Consider the following 20,378-nt stretch of genomic DNA (forward strand, 5'->3'; position numbering starts at 1 on the left):
AGAAGAGTGAAAAAGTCAATTGTGTCCCAAATTCAATTTTTAAGGCTGAACTAAGTCAGGCTGCCTCAGGAGGAGAAATCCTTGGAAATTCAGTCGGGATGGATCAAGTCTTGAGTCCAAATCCATCTGTAGGAGGTGTTCCCACACCTCGGGGTGCTGCATCTCCCAGCCTGGGCTTCCCTGCCTGGCGGTGTGAGGGTGTGACAATGTGATAGTGTGACAAAGTGACGGTGTGACAGTGGCTGAGCTCCACTGCAGAGGGCTGGGTTAAAACAAGGGATTTTCACAAGGTTTTTTGGGGATCCCCTCAGAGAGCAGCTCAGTCAGAGGAAGGGGGACAGTGTGGGGACAGTGACAGCACAGGTGGGGACAGCCAGCCCTTCCCAGCCACAGCCTCATCCTGGTAGCTGGATGTTCTCCATACCATGAGGACTCCAGCAAACACAACTCTTCCCTTTGACTTTTTCCCTTAAAAAGGGAAACCTCCTGCCTAGGGGCTGATGTGTGCAGCTATTTCTGAACAAAACCAACAAAACCCCCGAGCTGGGCTCCTCTCTCTGCCCTGGGGCCAACACAAACAGGCTGCAAAGCCCAGGCTGAAGGCAGAGAACAAAGGGAAAAACACTGGGAGCAAGAGAAATCCTTTTCCTTCCCCTGTTGTGCAGCTGCTCAGAATCCCAGGTGGATCTTGGCAAGGTCATGTCTCCTTTTTGTTTGCAAGCTCCTTTCTCTTTAGTTTCCTCCTTTCCTTGATGCTGGAATCCTGCTCTGGGGATGAAGATGGGGTGGGAAAGCAGCTCCTGTACATTTTGTTTTCCCTCTGCTGTTTCCTGTCACCACCCACCTGCAGTGGGGACATAGCACCCACGGGTAGGGGCTCGTCAGGGGTGTGGGCACGTGGATAGAGGACAAGCTGTGGTCACAGGGACACCAAACCACTGCCCACTCTGTGCCCACATGTGTGAGAACACTCACAAAGCTCCATGTCCACTTGGTTATCACCCATCACCTCACCTGTCACCTGTCACAGCCCTCCCACACCGACATTGGTCACCTGGGGCAGTGGGTGATGGTGTTTAGTGGGTGCTCAGGTGTGGCAGCCTGTGGAGCTGCATCCCCAATACAGACATGGCCCAAAATTTGGCTCTATTGACTGTGTAGCCACTGCTGACACTCACGGGCAGAGGGGAGAGGTGCAGCTCTGCCAGCCCCACTCTGTGGGATCCCCATCCCGTGGAGGGACCTGCAGCCCCACGGTGGGATCCCCATCCCCATGAAGGTACCCTTGAACCCACGGGGGAACTGTCAGCCCCAGAATGGACCTGCAGACCCATGGAGGTGTCTCCATCCTTACGGAGAGTTCCCCAGCCCCAGGAGTGACCCCCGGCCCCATGCAGGAACTCTCAGCCTCAGAAAGAACCCGCAGGTCCACGATGGGACCCCCATCCCCATGGAGGGACCCCCATCCCCAATGACGGCTCCCCGTCCCCACCGAGGGATCCCGTCCCCACGGGAAGACCCCAATCCCCATGAAGGACCCCCAGCCTCAGGGAGGGAGCCCCATGCCCATGGGGGACCCCCATTCCCACGGAAGGATCCCTGTCCCGCCCGCGCTGCCACGTGGGACCCGCGGGAGCGCCCAGCGGGGGGTGTGGCCAATAAGGGGCGTGGCCCCAGTGGGGGCGTGGCCAGCGCTGGGACAGGGACAGCGGTGGCAGCAGCGACGCGGCTGTCGCGGGGCGGGGGGGATGAACCCCAGAATAGTTCAAGTTTGAGTGACCACACCGGGCCATCAGCTCCGACCTTCCTGCTCCGGCAGGGCCATCCCGGAGCACAGGGCACAGGATTGTGTCCAGACGGTTCTGGAATGTCCCCAGTGAGGGAGACCCCACACTTTCCCTGGGCAGCAGTGCTTGGTCACCTGCACAGCAAAGAAGTTCTGCCTCACGTCCAGGTGGAAGCTCCTGGGCATCGGCTCCTGCCCGTTGCTCTGGTGCCGATGCTGGGCCCCACGGGGCAGAGGCTGGGCCCTGCTCTGAGCCTCCCTGCAGGCACACAGGGCTCAGGGCCCCTCTCACCTGGCTCTGCTCTGGAGGCTGAGCAGCCCCAGCCCCCAGCGTTCCTCGTACGAGAGGTGCTCCAGTCCCTTCATCATGTCCACAGCCCCCACGGGCCCACTCCACGTCTCGCTGATCCCGAGGAGCCCAGAGCTGGACACAGCACTCCAGCTGAGCCCCAGCAAGGCTGAGGAAGGGGCAGGAGCAGCTGCCATGTCCTACCACCGATGCTTCTCCTAACACAGCCCGGGATCCCACCGGCCTCTTGGCCCCTAGTTCAGGTCTAGCAGCTCATTAAATACTCAGTGTTTGCTCCAAGCTCTTCCAGGGTTGGGGTTTTCTGTCCTGCGTGTGCAGGTTTGTTGTTTCCATCCCATGGGATGAGAGGGGCAGGACTCCCCTCCCGAGCCTGAATCCTCCCGAGGGGGCGACTGAGCGTGGCTTGGGAAGAGTGGGCGGGGCCAGCACGAATTAGTGGGCGGGGCTTTGCTGAAGGGGTGGGGCGGGGCGGGCTCGGGGCGCGATCAGACACCTCGAGGGGCGTGGTCTGGGCGCAGTAGGCGGGGCTGGAGAGCGGCAGTGAGATGGGTAAGAGGCGTGGTCAGAGAGGGAGGGGGCGTGTCTGGAGAGCAAAGAGGCGGGCAGACAGGGCAGGAGCGTGGTAAGAGGGCGTGTCCAGACAGTTGGAGGCGTGACCAATGTGACTGGGGCGTGGCTGGAGAGAGGCGAGGCGGGCGGGGGAGCCAGGACCGTTCCGGGGGCGTGGCCAGACGGAGGCGCGGCCCGGACGGAGTGGGCGGGGCTGGAGAGCGGCACAGCGGACGGTGTTGGCCCGGGGGCGTGGTCGGTCGGTCGGGGCGTGGCCATGTCGGGGGCGTGGTCGAGCCCTCAGCTGACCGGCCGCCATTTTGTCGGTGCCGGAGCCTCAGCGCCGCCTGGAGCAGTGCCCGCGGCCGGGGTCGCCTGTGCCCGCCCGTCCGCCAGGGCAGCTCCGCCCGTGCCCTCCCGCTCCCCTCGGCATGTGAGCGCCCCGGCACCGCTGCTCTCACCCGGCTCGAGCGGCAGCAGCACCGCGGCGGCCCCCCCGGCCGGGCCCGGCCCCTCAGCCCGGCGCAGGCCCCGCCGCCGCCGCCGCCATGGCGCTGAAGATGGTGAAGGGCAGCATCGACCGTATGTTTGACAAGAACCTGCAGGACCTGGTGCGCGGCATCCGCAATCACAAGGAGGATGAGGTGAGGGGACCCTTCCCCGCGCTCCGGCCTGGGGATGTCACCGCTGGCCGCTGGGGCCGTGTCTGGGAAGGGAATGTTGGCTTGGGAAGGGGGAAGCGGGAGTCAGAACGAGGAAGGTGACGCTGGGGTGTGGGGCAGGAGGGACAGGCTGGGTGAGAGCAGGAGAGCTAATAAGGGAGGGTCATGCTTGGTGCTCACCTTTGCATTCAGTGTGTTGTGGTGTTGAGATCTGTGATATACATACGGATATGTATATGCACACGCAAATGTATACATTATTATGGAGGAATAATATAGAGGAATTCCTTCCTCTCCAGCCCTACAGTCACGTGCTGTAGTCAGCTATGTATTCTTCACCCTGAAGCTGTTATGCAGGAGAAGTAAGCTCCTAATTCAGCTTTCAGACCATTCATGTTTAGGATCTCCTGACTGAAACGTCCTTCTCTCAGAGCTTTTCTAGGCAGCAATCAGTTCTCCGTGTTGGCCTGTTATCCACTCTTGTGTGAGAAGCACGTGATCAGGAAATTAGTATAGGTGAAATAATTAGTCATCAAGAACGTGTTATGTGAGACTCCACAGTGAAGTGTCACATGGTAATTGAGAAGTAACGGGCCCCAATGTCATTTATGTTCATCTTCAAGTAACTCCTGAAGCCTGAGAAGCTTTCTTAATGTTGGTCTAACAGCTGGGCTTTGCTGGTGTGGTGGGGGGTGGCTGTGGAGTCAGTATCAGCTATCAAAAGCTGAAAAGTTGTAAACATGTAACTAAATGAAGAACTTTACTAGGAAAACTGTTCTTCCTTGCTGCTGCTATTGAATTGAAACAAAAAATACAACTTCTAAAATCTCTGTGAAGCTGCTTGTGCACAGGACAAGGGGTTGTTTAGTAGTGAGAATACCTGGAAAATTTCTGTTTTTAACAGAATATGCTGAGTTGGAAGGGACCAACCAGGATGATTGAATTTATTTCAGCATATGTTAAATTTGTGGTATTGGTTTGTTGGCAGAGGAAGGCAGGGCTGCTGTGCAGTGCCCTGAAAAATGTGGGAAACACCATGAAGTGGCAACAGCAAATTTGTATGGAATTTATGAGCCTAGTGTGTTCTGCCAGAGCAGGACCTGGTGAGCAGTATTCTTATGGTGCTCCTCCAATGTGTTGTGTTGCTTTTAGTAAATCTGCTTTATTCCTTTGTGCATAGGACAGAGAGTGTTTCATCAGCTGTCAAAGCCCTGAGGATCCTCCTGGTGAAGGTCCAGGCCTTTGTGGCACCAGTTCTTTGAGAAGAATTGAATGGTTTTTCTAAAATAATTTTGTGACAAACAGCTTCATAAAGAGAATTGTGAGCCACACTGAGCTTGTGTTCAGTCTGTGAGAAGAGATGGTTAAAATGCATTGGCTTTGGTGCCCTTTGGAGTTAGGGAAAAACATTCCTTGGACAATTTTGTAGGGCTCTGTGTACTTGTAGGAAGCTGTTACTGGGGTATGTGCACACTCTGGGATTCAGTGAGGTCAGAGCAATCTGTTGTCTCAGAACAGTTGGGCTGCACCATGATGGGATTTTAAACTCTTCAGTTTGGAGTACAAAAGGTGAGATTTTGAGATAGATAACTATAGGCATAATTCCTTTTTATAGCCTCATGAGCACACAAAAATTAAAGCCCATACCAGGATGCGTTCAGCTGATTAAGACATTGCACTGGTAAAACCTGTGTGTTTGGGAATCCTTCAAACATTTATCTTAATTCCAGAGAGTGGCTGCAAGTCCAGGAAAGGACTGTGCCTTTTCCTGGCTCAGCTGGAGAGAGCTGTAAACCTGCTGTTGAACTGTTGGGTGTGGATTCAGTGCTTTCCAGGCAGTGGCCAGGGACATTGGCTAATTTTCAGGTGATGTTACAAAATCAGAATGCTGTTTTAGAGGAACTAGCTGCAGAAATTCTTCTTCTTTTCCCTACAGTGTTTCCATTGGTCATTGTATCTGTTGAATGTTGCTCCAGTGCTGTAGTTCAACCAACATTTGTGTGTCTCAAGATAAGTGTCTAAGCCTAAGACAGGCACTCTATCCTGTTCAGAAAAGCAAATTTGTTTAAAACAAACAGTGTGCTTTAGTGGGGAGGATATTGGCTATTGGTCTTGGCTCAACAGGAGTTTCTCCAGGAAGAGTTGTCTCTGGAAAGTAGCTACTGTGGTTGTTAAATAGCAATGATATGAAGAGAAATGAAGGCAAGATTGTTGTTTTGACTTCTGATTTACTTGTGCTTTTTGCAGTAGGTTAGTTTATTTACATGTCTCGGGTTTTGTGTTTTGGAATTTAATCACATGGAAAAATCTGCCATCACTTATTCCCTCATCTCTCTGGGCAGTCTCTCCTGGTAGATCTGAGATGGAAAGTTTTATTCCTTTTTACTTCTTACACAGGTATCACATGAGCATATCTGGTATTTCACAGCCCATCGAGGCTGTAGGAGTGCTTGACACCCCAGTTCACAGTGGGTTTCTCAGTGCAGTTCTTTGACAGCCCCACTGTCTTCTTGCTTGGTGGGTTTGTGTTCTTCCTATGTTGCTGTGACCCTAAATCTCACACCTCAAGTGTGTCCTGAAGTCAGAGCAGGCCACATCTCTTCATTGATGATATTTGGGTGCTCCTCAGCTCCTTAGAGGAGCTGAGAGTGCTGGAGGCTGCCTGGCCCTCAAGCTCACAGCCTCTGCAGTGTGTTAATTCCCTGTCAGAGGCATTTCCGTTGTGTGACCCATTTATTTTGCGTTTAAAACACTGAAACTGAAGGGATGGACTCCCCCAAGGATGCGAGGTAGGCGAGAGGAGGTGGTTAACACAGTCACTGCTCTGTGCAGGCTCAGTGTCCATTTCCGGTGTTCTGGGGAGTGCTGGAGCTGCCTGGTCCTTCTGCAGGGAGGTGCTGTGTGCAAGGAATGAGGTGGCAGAGCAGCATTAGCTCCCTCCCAGCTCTGACACGTTGTGTTTACTTTCCAACAGATGCTTTCGTTCCTGTGGTGTTTCCCAGCACCAACTCAAAGCCAGACTTGATCCTACTGCGTTTTCCTGACTTTTCACTTCCAATACCTCATTCTCTCCCTTTCATTTGGAAAAGGGATGCTTTTGCTAATGGAAGTGGTGTTTTTCAGCAGTTATTAGATGGTTTTGTATGCTGTGGAGTAACTTCTCCTACTTTGTGCCTACTGCCTCGGGACTGCTCCACAGCATGCTCAGGAGAGGAAGGCCTTGTACCACAGGCTGTTAAAATACACTGGATTTTTGCCAAGATAGTCCAAACTGATAAATTTTATCTGTTCTCCTAAATGTGCAGTAAGGGACAGGATATTTCTCTGATGCTGTTTGGCCCTTGCACAGTGTTTTTCATTCACAGTTAAAAGTTTGTTTTTCCCAACAAGGAAGCTCCTGTCAGATGCTGATGTGAGATGTTCCTGTAGAAAACTGAAATGATTAAGTAACAGAAAAAGGTATTAATGAGTATGCTTAGGCTCATTCAGACAGTAGCTGTCTATTTCAGGTGTCTTTGATTTGCTGCAGAACACTTAAGGAGAGAGAAGGGATTTAAAAAAGTCCTGTACTAAATATCTTTGCACCTCTCTTATAATGTGAGAAGATTGTCCCCCTCTTTTCTCAGAGACTCTGCTGTGTGTGCCTTTGTGTTTTTGGTAATTGATACTTTCAGGAAAAATCATATCGAAAAATTCACATTTTCCTGTCTTTGGTGTTGGGTGATAAGTATTTCATTGCTGGTTTGCACCCTGAACTGTTTCAGAAGAGTGAAAGGAGCAATCAGTGCTGCTGGTTGGGAAAAAACTTCAGTTACTAATATAATGCTAAATGGGAGGAGTGTTGTGTGTCATGCTGTGCAATGTGTGGTTTACTGTCAGCTCAGGCTTTCCAACCTGCCAGTGGCTTCTTGCCACTTACTGAGTGTTACCCGAGGACAGGGCATTTGTAGTGTTAAAATAGCTTTTTTCCCCCTAAATAAAGGGCTGCTGTGTTCCCCTGCTGATTTCCAGCTTCTTCTGACACATTTTCAGGTGAAACGATGTGGAGAGTTTTGAGGAATCTTTTCATATCACAAAACTCTTCTGGGCTCAGCCTGCCCTCAGTGAGGCTGAAGGCCTCCTTATGCTGTGGCTTCTGACGGCCTGGCCTCAACCACTGGTGCAGTATTAGTATTTGATGGCAAAGGATATGGGATGGAACATAATCAGGGAATTTTGAGGAATGCTAAGCAGCTTGTTGGTGCCTGACAGAACAGACCGACTGCTGGGCAGTGCAGTTCATTGATGACAGACAGCTCTTTCAGGCACTGCTGCTCGATCAGTTACTGTGTGTCATATACGTGTTGGTATCTTTGAAGGCAGCTCATTATTCCACCCACTTCCAAGTGGATCTAGAGTTGCTATTGTTAATTCTTCCTGCGTGTGAATCACTGCAAAAGACAGAAGCAGAAACAATACACAAAGAGGGTTGGATAAGGACCTCACAGCACTTGGTGAGAAACCAGTCTGGGACTGGCCTGCAAGGCCCAGTGTGACCTGTCCTGCCTTACCTGCTGTGTCACGGCCACAAAGGGCCTGGAGCATGGCACATGAGCCAAGATGTGGGCTTGTTCTCCTGTGATTACAGGCAGGAGCAGCTGAGGCTTTGCATTAGTGCTGCCTTTCATTAGCTTCTTGCTTTCCCCTGTATTAAATATTACTTAATTGACTGTGGCATAAGTGGGGATAATAGCTTTGTTCCCAGTCCTGATCGTTTTATAGCTGCCTCTGCTGAGGGTTTGAAATGCTCCAGACAGATCTGTGCTGGCACATGTGGAAGTAAATATTGTGCCCAGGCAGGTCCAGGGGATAGGAAGAGCTGTCTGGTACCTAAGAAATGGAGTGACCACCCACTGTTCTTTTGGTGAGGCCAGGGGAAAAGCAGCCAGAGAAATCAAAGTAAAATATGGATACAGATTACATTTCTGCACTGTGATCAACTGCAAAGAGTTGTTTATTTGGCACTTTTTGTGGCAGATCTTTGTCCAGGTGCTAAGTGCAGAAAATGGGATTTTTTGTGGTTTCTCTCCATCAGTGTCATTGAAAGTGACTGAAAACCTCTTCCTCCACAGTGTGAGTTAGTGATGGCATTTGTGTACAGACAGCACCTTTAGGTTTTTCACTTGAAAGAGTTCTTGGGAGTACATCCTGTTCCTGGTGCCCTATGAAGGGCAGTGTTACATGACAGGCACCAGAAAGAACCAAGTCATGGGACCAATTACAAGGAAGCATTTGTGTTCATTGGGTTATTAAAAACTGCTGATCATTCACACTGAGAAATTGAAATGCTTCATTATCTAAGGGGGAGTCTGCTAAAATCCAGGTGTCAGGAAGCATAAGAATATCTGAATAGGGTAAAAGTTGCAGAAAATAACATTGATGGTAGTAGTTTTAGTAGCTCAGAAAGATGATTGAGTGGATTTTTTTAAATAAGAAGCAAATGTTGAAAGTAACTGAAATAAGTGAGCCCTGTTGTATCCTGAATGTAACTGGGTATTAGAAATGTTTGGTTCCTGCCAGCCCCCCCTCAGTCACTGCCCAGCACAGTCAGTTTGTAAACCTCATAGTTGAGTGCTGTTTTTTGTATTAGCTGTTTCTTTTTTGTTGTTACTTCCATGATGACCGAGGTGTTCAAACCTGACAACTTCTGCTGAGAAATCCCTGTGTTGGAAGCTGTATAAATGGAGGGAGGTGTCAGTGTGGGAATGTTGAAACTTTCTTCTGGTTGGCTCAATGTGTGGCAAAGCTGTATAAAATATATTACTCCAAATGGATCACTGTGTTAATCAGCTTCAGCCTTGAGAGTGGATGTTTGTTTAGTGTGAGTGGTGTGATTGTACAGCAGGGAGGAGGTGAACAAACTTACTTTAATTACACAAATATTTGTGCTGAATTTAAGAAGTCAGGAATGGCCATGAACCGTCTTTTTCATTGTCCTCCTTACCTTTCCATAACTGCACAGTGTTCACAGCTGTGCATGAATCAGTGTTAGAGCTTTGTAGTCCTTTCAGTGTTACATTTGTATTTGGTATTAATACGTCATTAAGCATATTTTTTTGGTTTCTCCCTGAACTACTTCAGTCATCTGAGTCTCAGCAACAATAGCTACTTTAGTTTCCCTGGAGGAAGTGACTGCTTCCTATGCACCCAACAAAGCACGTGCTTTGATGAAGCCTGCCTTTATCAGAGCCTGAAACTGCACAGAGATGTCTGGAACAAGCAAGTTGAAAAATCTACTGTAAAAACACTTGCATAGCTTTTTACATAGTAATGTAAAAATAAAACTTTGGGTACATCTTGTATTTGCAAGGATGAGCACTTTTATCTGACACATCTCTCCAGGCTTAAAAGTTGTCTGCTCGGATATGGCTTAGACAGCACAAACCCCTGAGGATTGTTTAATTGCTGTGCAATTAAATTAACAAATACTGTGATCAGACTGGAGATGTGCTTATATTAAGTGACTGATCAGACTGGAGATAATTAAGGGACATCTCTAGACCCTTGCTGCTGCTGCCTCTTACTGATTTACCGGTGTTTGGCGCTTGCTGATTGCCACTTTCCTGATTCCTTAGGTGCCAGCAGTGATCTTGGCCTTGCCCACCTGGGAGGGCGGCTTGCTGATTGCCACTTTTCCTTGGGTGCCAGCAGTGATCTTGGCCTTGCCCACCTGGGAGGGCAAGGTTGGTTCATGTGAAATCCTGAATTGGCTTTGAGTAAACCACCAAAGAGGAGCTGTCCATGGGAGACTGCCAGAACACCCCAGTGCTTGGAGGGGTGCTGCAGATGCTTGGAGTCACTTTGGACAAGCAGCTGCAGCTCTACAGCTGTTTCTTTCCTGCAACCCAATCTTTGTGTTACAAACCTGTTCAGAAGATGCTGTGTGTTTTTCTGCCATGCCTTAAGGGGCTGTAGTGGTTGGTCTGGAGTTGGATATCTGCCCTGAAATTGGTGCACAGTACTTGCATAGATAGCATTTCTCTTTTCTAGAATAAGGTTCAAAGGTTTTAATTGGCTTATGAGTCACTTTAGGATGGATGTGTGCATGCACCATTCCAGAATTCAGTTGGTAAGTGTGTAACTTCAGCAAACATTAACAAAAGGAAAAACTGTAAACCTACTTTTTGCATTCTCTCCTTGTGTTGCTTGGCCAAGGAGTCTTGTGACCTCACTGTGCTTGTACCAGACAAGGGGGCAGTGGGTAATGCATCATGTTTCTAATAAATAATATAAAAGTCTGCTGCAAATGAACCAGCAGAAACTCATGCCTCTGGTGTTGTCACTCAGAACATTGGGCTGGGATCTTAAGCCTTCCTCAGGATGAGCCAGTAAATCCCTGGAAAGCTGGGTACCAAGGACAAAACTAAGGCATGTTAAAACATGTACAGCAATGCTGTTTATCAACAGCTGAATGAAAGATAAGCTTGGCTTTCTGAAAATGCCTTTCAGTTTCCTGAGCCCTTTGTTGCAGCTGAGTGCCCTGTGTGCTGCTGGACTCAGGCTGTGTAAACCCATCAAGATGAACATTGTGCAGCTTCCCACTCAGTGCTGATCCTCTCTTCTGCTCTCAGCTGCTTTGCCATGGTTTTGGTGAAGTTACTTGTGAGGAGCATGTGTGAGAGCACATGCCTTGGAATTCTTTCTATCCAGCCGTGGAGTAGCTTTAACAAAAGATCCTGTTATTTATCTCAAATAGCTTTTTCTGCAGTAGTTAATACGGTATTTTAATGGAAATTAGTAGGTTGATCTCTACTGCTGAGTCCAAGTCAGTAGAAAGCAGCACATTTTGCTCTTTAATGCCCTTGTCTGTTACTTCAGTTGATTCATTCAGTACAACGTGGTACAGGTACTGCAAAAGCCAGACGTGTTCTCTGACTGCTTCAGTGCTGTTTGATATCAAGTGCTGCTTTTGGGGGTTTGAGAGAATCCTGGCAAGTGATAAATATTTCTTCCCAGCCTTCTTTCCGAGGCAGCTGATCTGTGCTGTGAATGGGATCTGCTGCTTGAAGCATGAACAGATCTGGAAGTTCCTTCACCTCCGCAAGGTGTTTTGGGGTGTGAGTGCCTTTGGTGCTGAGCATCGTGGTCATGTTAGGAAGTTTCAGCAGTGGGCATCTTCCTCTCATGTGAGACCATCATGTGCTTGTGCTCGGCTGATCTCATGGAGTTCATCTCAAAGTCCTACCAAAAATTGATAAATCCTATAGTGCTTAAAACAGAATAAATGTTCTATTTTGTGCTTATTTATTTTTATGTTCTAAGTATTCCAAACATTTGTTTTACCGTGGTGTAGTTCAGACATATCAGAAAATGTCTTGCTTCTTGTGGCATTCACCGTTAATAATTCTTTCCTTAAAACACTGTATTTAACCCTGGAAGTGCAAGAGAAATAACAACTAATGTTCACTGACATTTTGCTCTTTCATGTGGATGGAAGCACTTGGATGTTGCAGTGACAGGTTGAATCTCAAATCAAGTGCATTTGGTTTGCTGGACTGCAATCTGAAGTGGTGGGAATGTGAGTTTGCCTTCTCTTGAGTTTAGAAGGTGGTTTATGGCTGAGATGAAAATACAGCTTCTTAAAGAGTACTGGAAATTAGTAGTTTACGTGATTGAATTTAATGTAAAGGTTCTGCAGTGATCTCCATCCCAATTATTGGTGTGTTCCTGTCAAGTAATGACAGAAAGTACAGCATGGAGAATCATATTTCTTAGGAATGTAATTGTTGTACAGATTAGTGACTTTTTTAACTTCACATACTACTTGCTTGAGAAAGATAAGTCTTTTGTGAGCATCTTTGAAATTGTCAGCAAACCCCAAGTTCTGTCTTGGCTTGGAATAAAGCTTTAGTGTTTTTCAAAGTTAAGTCAAAAAACATGGCTGGAAAATGAAAAATCCTATAAAATGGCATTTTTGGCTTCTTACCATGACCCACTCTCCCCTTCCTCCTTCCATTTAGAGGAGACTGTGTCTTTGATTCATGATTCCTTCTTTCTTGTTTTAGCCACTCACAATCATTTAAATGCACATATTTTCTAGGTGAGATCTTGGAATTCTTGAGGAATTTGGGCTTGTTTTAAAAAACAGCTTGTGTATTTTGTTAATGGGTATAAAATATTCCATCTTCTCGTTGGTGACATACTTAGAGAAAAGCAGTTGTGACTGTGCTGTTCTCACAGCTCTGTTGGGTATTCTCTGCTCACATCTGCAGGCGGCACTTGGGTTTTAGCTGGGCTGCTCCGGGCGTGTTCCTGTAATTCTCCTTGGGAGAGAAACAATTACCAGAGTGGTTGCTATAGCACTTCATTAAGGACCCTTTCCACCGAAGCAGGGAAGGCTCCTTTCCCATTTGGCAGCCTAGCAGGAATAAAAGAGAGCCTCAGCTCCTTGCCTGCTGCTCTCAGAGCCTTCAGCTCTGCTAGTGGCAGGCAGCTCTGCCCCTGCTCCCACCCTTCCTCCTGCGAGGGTTCCTGTGCCTCATGGCTCTGCCTGAGGGGCTGCCTGAGCATTGCCTGGCTCCCTCAGAGCCATCTGGCTGGGCACATCCACAGGTCTGTAAATGTTGGAGCTTAGAAATGCTCCTCAGTCAACTGGCCAGGATGTGAGCCATCAACACAAAACTGCAAATTGTACTGTCACAGATTTAGTAAGGAATTAATAGCTAAGAAATATATTGATATTGTAATGAATACTGGGAGCATAAATGAACTCTGGGCACTGCTGAGGCCCTGTCTTGAATCCTGGGGTCAGGTTTGGGCCCATCCTGGTAAGAAAGACAGTGGAGGGCTGGAGTGTGTCCAGAACAGGGACTGGAGCACAAGTGTGATGCGGAGCAGCTGAGAGAGCTGGGGGTCTCAGCCTGGAGAAGAGGAGGCTCAGGGGGAACCTTGTGGCTCTGCACAACTCCCTGTCAGGAGGGGACAGCCAGGGGAGTTGGGCTCCGAGGGAACAAAGGGACAGGACACGAGGAAACTGTTTCAAGCTGTACCAGGTGAGGTTTAGATTGGATATTAGGAAAAATTGCTCCATGGAAGGGGTGGTCAGGCATTGGAAGGGGCTGCCCAGGGGCAGTTGTGAAGTCACTGTCCCTGGAAGTGTTAAAAAAAAATGTGTGGATATGGCATTTGGGGCATGTTCTAGTGATGAGCATGGCAGTGCTGGATTAACAGCTGTTGAACTTGTTGGTCCTAGAAGGCTTTTCCAACCTCAGTGATGCTGTGATTCATGGGACCTCAAAAGCGTAAAGGAAAAGCATTTAAGGAAAAACAGAGCTACTTCTATCCTGGGAAATATTTGGTTTTAATTACCACACTAGGAAATTCCTGTATTAGAAGGATTTATGCAAAGACATAATCGGTGCTGGGCAAGATACCCATATTTTTTTGCTGTGTCAGTATGTAAATATTAAGGGGTTTTTTTTCTTCCAAATATTTAGGCCTTGCTGAGTGACTAGAATTTTTTTCATTTCATCAAGTGGTTGTTGTCCCTTTTGCTGTGTGGTGTGACCCCACTGAGCAGCTGTGGGCTGCAGTGGGGGCTGTGGGTGTGGGTCAGTGGGAAGTGCTTTGGTGCAGGTCGCTGTGCCCAGGTCAGGGTTGCACAGCCAGAGCCTCACTAAGGATCTGCTCCCGCCTCCGGGTTCCCTCCCAGTTCTGTGGGTGTGAAATGTGGCAGTAGATCCAGCTGGGCGTGGTGCTTGGCTTTCAGATTTAGGAGGGAGGCTGAATAGATCAGTTTTCCTCATATTGCTCATTCATGGCAGTGCCGCTCCACAGGATTAACAAAAAGTTAATACCTGCTGATCCTGTAAAGCTTTCTATATATAGTGCCTGCCGTTCCTTGGAGTGTTTTGGGATTTGAAGTACAGCTGTTTCAGAAGGACTTCTTTCTGCTCTCTCTAATCCCTTTTTTCAGTTGCAGATCTGATTCTGAGTTCTGTAATATGCTTTTCCAGAAGCTGGACTAACTGGTAGGCAGGGATTGCCTGTGGGATGCTGGGGCTGGTGGCTCTGGAGCCTGTGTTCAGCTGTGCCAGGCTGGGCACTACTGAACTTCTCTGTACTCTATTTTTTTCCACCTCTCCTGTTCATACAGTGGTTTGTGCTCAGCTCTGAAGAGGTTGCCAGGAAGATGAAGCTAATGTTTGAATAGTGTGGGGATAGATGCAGTGGGAAATAAGTGAGGCTTTTGGTTATGGATGTAAAGACTGAGAACCTGTGTGTCAGTGTCCTTCTGCCCTGAGAACCATCACTGGCCTCGCTGCCCAGGATGCGGCAACAAGATACACACGTGAAGGATTCTGTGACACTGTTCCAGTGTGCTCTTCTGTGAGCATAAAATATTCAAGGCCAAGTACAATATATTTGTGGATCAGTTGCATGTTGTGTAAGTAATTCTTTCAGAATTTTTAATGAAGTATTTTCTACCCTCAGAAATTCTTTTTTAGTTTATACTCAAGAGTTTGAACTTCCCATGTGAGTTGTCAGGACCTGAATAACTCTCAGGTGAAGGGTTTACAATCCCAAAGCTGCTCTTGGGTAAAGTCACCTGGTCACTGTGTTAAGTGTTTGGGGGTGATGGCATCTCCAGTTTTGGCAGTTGTGATCCACTCACCTGTATCCAAGGAGAACAGAAGGGATCTGCTTACAGGAAAGGGTTGTTTGGTGTTTACAGTGCCCTTCTTTAACAGGAGAATTCCCACTGTAAGGATAGTATTTCTATCCCAAACACAGGCATTTAGGAATAGCCTAAATTCCTTCAAGTTCATTCATGTGTCTTCTAAACACCCCCAGCTCTGCCAGCCTGGCTCCAGAGCAGAGGGGCTCCAGCCCTGGCAGCATCTCCGTGGCCTCCTCTGGCCTGGCTCCAGCAGCTCCACGTCCTCCTGCTGCTGTTCCCCAGGGCTGGGGCAGCTCTGCAGCTGGGCTCTCACCTGAGCACAGGGGCACAGGGGCAGAATCCCCCCTGCCCTGCTGCCCACGCTGGGGGCTCAGCCCAGCACAGGGGGGGTTTCTGGGTCAGTGCCCATGGCCGGGGCAGGCTGAGCCTCTCACCCACAACACCCCAAGTCCTTCTCCCCAGGGCTGATTTCCATCCATTCTGCACCTGCTGTTTCTAGCAGCAAGCTTTTGTGACTTGAATAGTGTCACTCCAGGATATTTGTAAAAGACTAAAAAATGGTTGTATCAATGCACAAAAATTAGTGTAAAGTGGAAAAATGTTGATTAAAGTCAGGCCACTAGGCACTTCTATGCTGAAAATATAATTTTGGAGGAAGGTGGTGGTATTCAGGCAGGGATTAGGTAATCTGGTTCTGACCTGGTTCCTCTGGCAGTTAGGAATGTGAAATACCCTGGTGCATGAATGGCTTTGAAAAGAGAGATTATATATTTGCATTTAGATTTTCATGATTCCTGTAGCAGATGCCTTCAGTACTTAATTAATTGTGAACTGGAAGAATCTTTGGCTGAGCAAGTTCTGCTTATAAAGTAAAATCTGTACAGATAATTTAAAATCACATGTTTGCCACATCCTTCCCACAAGCACAGATGTGATTGCTTGGAAAGATGTGAAGCACCAATATTTAAATGTAAACATTGTGACATTTGGCTCTTTGAATTGCTGAGAGATTCATAGAAATAACTGTTATTTATCAAAATGTGTAAATGGCAAAAGGGCTCCTGGAAGCTGAGAACCAGAGAAGGGGTTCATGACTTTCCATGGAGGTTTCCATGGCTGGGGGATCCAGGAAGCACCTGTGTCCCCTCCAAGCCTCGTGTTGTGTCCCTGTGTTGTGGGTGCACACCCACAGTGTCATCATTGGCAGCATGTCCAAAAATGGGGTGTTTTCATCAGTCACCTTTCATTTGTGGGCTGTTAGCAGTGCTTGACAGTTTCTTCTTGTCACGTAATGAGCGGGTGTTCTCTGACGTCCCTCTGGAGGCAGTGAGTTTTCTAGCAATGGTGAACTCTGTTTTTGTTCAGACCTCTGCCTACTCAGTCTCCGTTGAACAACTTCATGTTTGCAGATTTTTGAATCTAGAGCTCTGGAGTGAGTGATGTAATTGTAAGGGAGAGGCAGAAGGGACAACCACCAAAGAAACATCTCATACTTTTGGTTTTGTAACGGAATTGTGGTGGCTCTTTTTAATAAGTAATTTTGTCAAAATTAAGTACTTACTAAATAGTGTGTGTGTGAGATTGGTGCATGCAAATGGAGTTCTGCTGCTTCTCCCCACCAACATGCTGGAAACTTGAGAAACTGGTGGGGGAGCTCAAATTTTTGTTTGTTTTCCTCAGGCAAAATACATCTCGCAGTGCATCGATGAGATCAAGCAGGAGCTGAAGCAGGACAACATCGCAGTGAAGGCAAACGCAGTCTGCAAACTGACCTATGTAAGTGCCTTGCTGGGATCCCATGGAATTGCAGCTGCATTTTGTCCTTTTCAGCTGATTTGGAGCCAGCCTTGGGTCTGGGTGCCTGCTCTGCTCGACTGCTCCAAGTGCAGGCTGTGGGGACAACACTCCCCCAGCTCTGACGTCAGAGGCTGCACGTTCCTGCTCGGTTTGGTACAACTGGATTTAATTGTGATGGGTCAGGAAGTGAGTCTCATTTAAAGCAAACAAGTTAAAAGAAATTGTTTTCAACTGGATTGGTTCTTATGACATACTGACATGAGCACTTGAAACTGGGTTTGTTTCTCTTTGCTGAGTCCTTTGTTGACAAGGAGAAGACAGAAATTTTGGTAAAGAATTCTTTTTGTGGCTCTTATTATGGTTTTTATTAAAAAAAAATCAGGAAGAAAACCCTTCACACCAGTGCTTATATAACTGCATATCATAGAATCACAGAATGATTTGAATTTGAAGAGACCTTAAAGCTCATCCTCCTGCCATGGGCAGGGACACCTTCCACTATCCCAGGGTGCTCCAAGCCCCATCCAGCCTGACCTTGGGCACTTCCAGGGATCCAGGGGCAGCCACAGCTGCTCTGGGCAGCCTGGAACAAATGCAAACTGTTTAAAACTTATGTTGTCTTTCACTTACTGTGAGTGGTGAGTAGTACATTGCTCATAAACCTGTGATGCCTTACAGTATCATTTTCAGACTCCTGTTGCATCTTCAATTTTGGGACATGTCTTGACCTATTTTTTGAGTCTCTTACTTGACAAGTTTATCTTGGCTTCTCTGCTGACAGTTACAGATGCTGGGCTATGACATCAGTTGGGCTGCTTTCAACATTATTGAAGTTATGAGTGCTTCCAAGTTTACATTCAAGGTGAGTTCTTTGTAAATGCAGCTGTCCTGGCCAAGCTGTCAGATACCTTCTGTGAAAAGCCAGGGTATTTTTATGTGAAGACCATCTGAGATTCTTAGTACCAGGCATTTTTTATTTTGTAATAGCTTTTTAATTTTTCTTGAAAGAGGTATTTTATGTTCTATTGCAGACCTTTTTCACCAGACAGGGTGGAATGTTGCTTTCTAAGGAATGATTTCCAAATGGGGCTTTATACCTGAAACTCAGGAGTCAACACGGACAAAATAACTGTAGTAGATAATCCTACCTTATTTCTGCAGCTTCTTGGTCACTGAACTGTGTTGTAACAAAATTAGAGAAGGTGAAGGTGGTTTTTGTTACCCCTAAGACAGATAAATTATCAGTAGGACATTACTTGTCTGAACTTAATCTTTTTTGATATAAACCCCCTTTTCTAGGGGACCCCTCTCATTCTTCTTCTATTATACAAACCTACTCATTCATCTTTTTAATATTGCTTATAAAGCCACCAGCTGTCTTCCACTTAACATTGTCTAAGTTGACTTAAAAAACAAACCTTGTTTTCCTCCTTGCCTTTTCCCAGCGCATTGGTTACCTGGCTGCCTCCCAGTGCTTTCATGAAGGGACTGATGTCATTATGCTGACAACTAATCAGATCCGAAAGGTAAATGTTCAGTTCTTCATTTCTTCTTGCACTCTCTCCCTACTTGTACTTTCACATCTGTACTGAGTATTTCTCCATGAGGAATACAGAAGTGTTTAAGTAGAATTCTTGATTTGCAGTCTCCTGTCATTCCACAAGCAGAGGGATTAATGAAACACTCAGGAGCTGTGCACATCTCTCCCTGTGCTGTCTCATACCAGCTCTGTGTTTGTTCAGCACAGAGAATGGTGACAGAAATAACTTTGCTGGTCTCTAGGCAGTGCTTATAAGAATGTAGCAGGCAGGAAAACTGTCCCCATTCCTGAAGTAAAATGAGCAGTGGCTCAGGAGTGACATGGCTCCACAACACTTCTACTTGTGAGGGATCTTTTTGTCTGTAATTCCACATCAGACTTTGACTTCTCTGGTAGAATTGGGTGTAAAAATGGTGAAGAGTATATGGAAAGTTTTATTCTGTATTCATGTACCCACGTGTGTATTCATTTTCACAGAGCTAGATGACTTAGAGTTACTGCTGTGTAGCATAGTTTTCCCATTCTTGAAGCTGCAGATATTTTTTTAAAGCTCTTAATTTTCATTTTTTAAGTATCACTGCTTTAAAACTTGATTGATCAAGTACAAGATGTGCCTACATTTTTACCATCTGAGGAACTGAAATGTGTTTTCCTTGCTTGAAAAGAGCAGTGGGATGTTATCCTGTATCTTCCCTAAAGAACTAGTGCTTTTCCCATTATCTTTTGAACTATTCTGGGCTCAATGTGAATATCTATTGTTTTTATTATGGACTCTTTATTTTACTGAATTTCAGTCACTTACTGGCTACTTCCACTTAGTACCCAAGTTTTTATGTAAAAGATAAAAATCTCTGTTTATGCCTTTTCATGTTTCATTGATCCAACAGCTTGAGATTTGAAGGATTTATCAGTTCTCAATATACATTAGAGCCAGGATGAATTGCAGTTTTTTGCTCCTTTAAGAAGTAGATTGCATTATTCTTAAAGTAGACTCTAATTTCCCACCACCTGCAGCAGGTTTTTAAATGAGATGTAAATGGCACAGAACCCCAAAGGCCTGACTATGTTTAGCTCTCTTGAAGCAGCTTCAGTATCCATGTGAATCTGGACTCTTAATTCAGCAGTCCATGTGGGAATGCTCTGTGCAGCTTCTTCAGTTTGTGTTTCCTGATACACAGTTTATAGTTTCTACTTGAACACACACTTGAGCACATAAATTAATTTTACTATGGGTGAGTGACTTAAGCTTAGAAAGACCTGAAAGACTGTGGAGGGCTGGGTAGGATACTGACTACAAGTAGATCCAAGGGAACTTGACCAATAAACATGTTCCACACACATAACTTGTGTCCTGTCTTTGTGGACTGGTAGTTGTGGTGCTGCCAGCAGCTCGGGAGAAGAATAGTCTCATTTCTCTGCTAGATGAAGGTGGAACACCACTCACCAAGAGTGCTTGTTCCCAGTGAAATTGATGACACTTGGAATTGGACTTAGCAGGGTTAGTGTTTAATACCAGGTATTTAGGACTTCAAATATGTTTGTGGTCCTGTAATGAGTGTTTAAAAACTATTTCTATTCCCAAAACACCACCAAGGTATGATCTCTCTGATTACTTTTATGTTGCAGTCATCCATCTCTTGTTTAATTATGGTTCTTTGTGCCCATTATTAAACCCCAGGCTGGCTGTAGTTTAGCAGGTGTTAGTAGTTGATATATAAATATTCCCATGAAGCAGAAGCTCTGCTTCATTTATGTTGATTGAATAAAATTAGTCTGAGGAAGTTGTTTCTTGACATTCTGTGTGATCTTAAATTTTTGAGCGTGTTTCTCTTTTTTCAGGATCTGAGTAGCCCTAACCAGTATGATACTGGAGTTGCACTGACTGGCTTGTCCTGTTTTGTTACTCCAGATCTTGCCAGGGACTTGGCAAATGACATCATGACATTGGTGAGTTGATAAGGTTGAAATAACTTTACTCTATAATTACAGAATGTTATGTTATTCAAATCTGGTAAATATCTTAAATTTAGAACTGATACATGTGAAACCTGCTGCTTCATTCATGTGGGGGTTCT

At 46.6% G+C, this 20,378-nt stretch overlaps 1 protein-coding gene across 1 annotated transcript in view; it reads left to right on the top strand.

Moving 5' to 3' along the window:
* The first annotated feature begins 2,909 nt into the window (after positions 1-2,909).
* AP3D1 (adaptor related protein complex 3 subunit delta 1) overlaps positions 2,910-20,378 on the top strand; it is a 42,871-nt gene continuing 25,402 nt past the window's right edge. The window contains exons 1-5 of the mRNA XM_041467119.1: positions 2,910-3,289; positions 16,647-16,742; positions 17,545-17,625; positions 18,209-18,289; positions 20,143-20,250. Coding sequence (XP_041323053.1) covers positions 3,194-3,289; positions 16,647-16,742; positions 17,545-17,625; positions 18,209-18,289; positions 20,143-20,250 — 462 coding nt within the window. The 5' untranslated portion in view covers positions 2,910-3,193. The remainder of the gene's footprint in view (positions 3,290-16,646; positions 16,743-17,544; positions 17,626-18,208; positions 18,290-20,142; positions 20,251-20,378) is intronic.

The sequence above is a fragment of the Pyrgilauda ruficollis genome, unplaced genomic scaffold (genome assembly GCF_017590135.1).
Source record: "Pyrgilauda ruficollis isolate IOZ18807 unplaced genomic scaffold, ASM1759013v1 scaffold200, whole genome shotgun sequence".
Taxonomy (NCBI): Eukaryota; Metazoa; Chordata; class Aves; order Passeriformes; family Passeridae; genus Pyrgilauda; species Pyrgilauda ruficollis.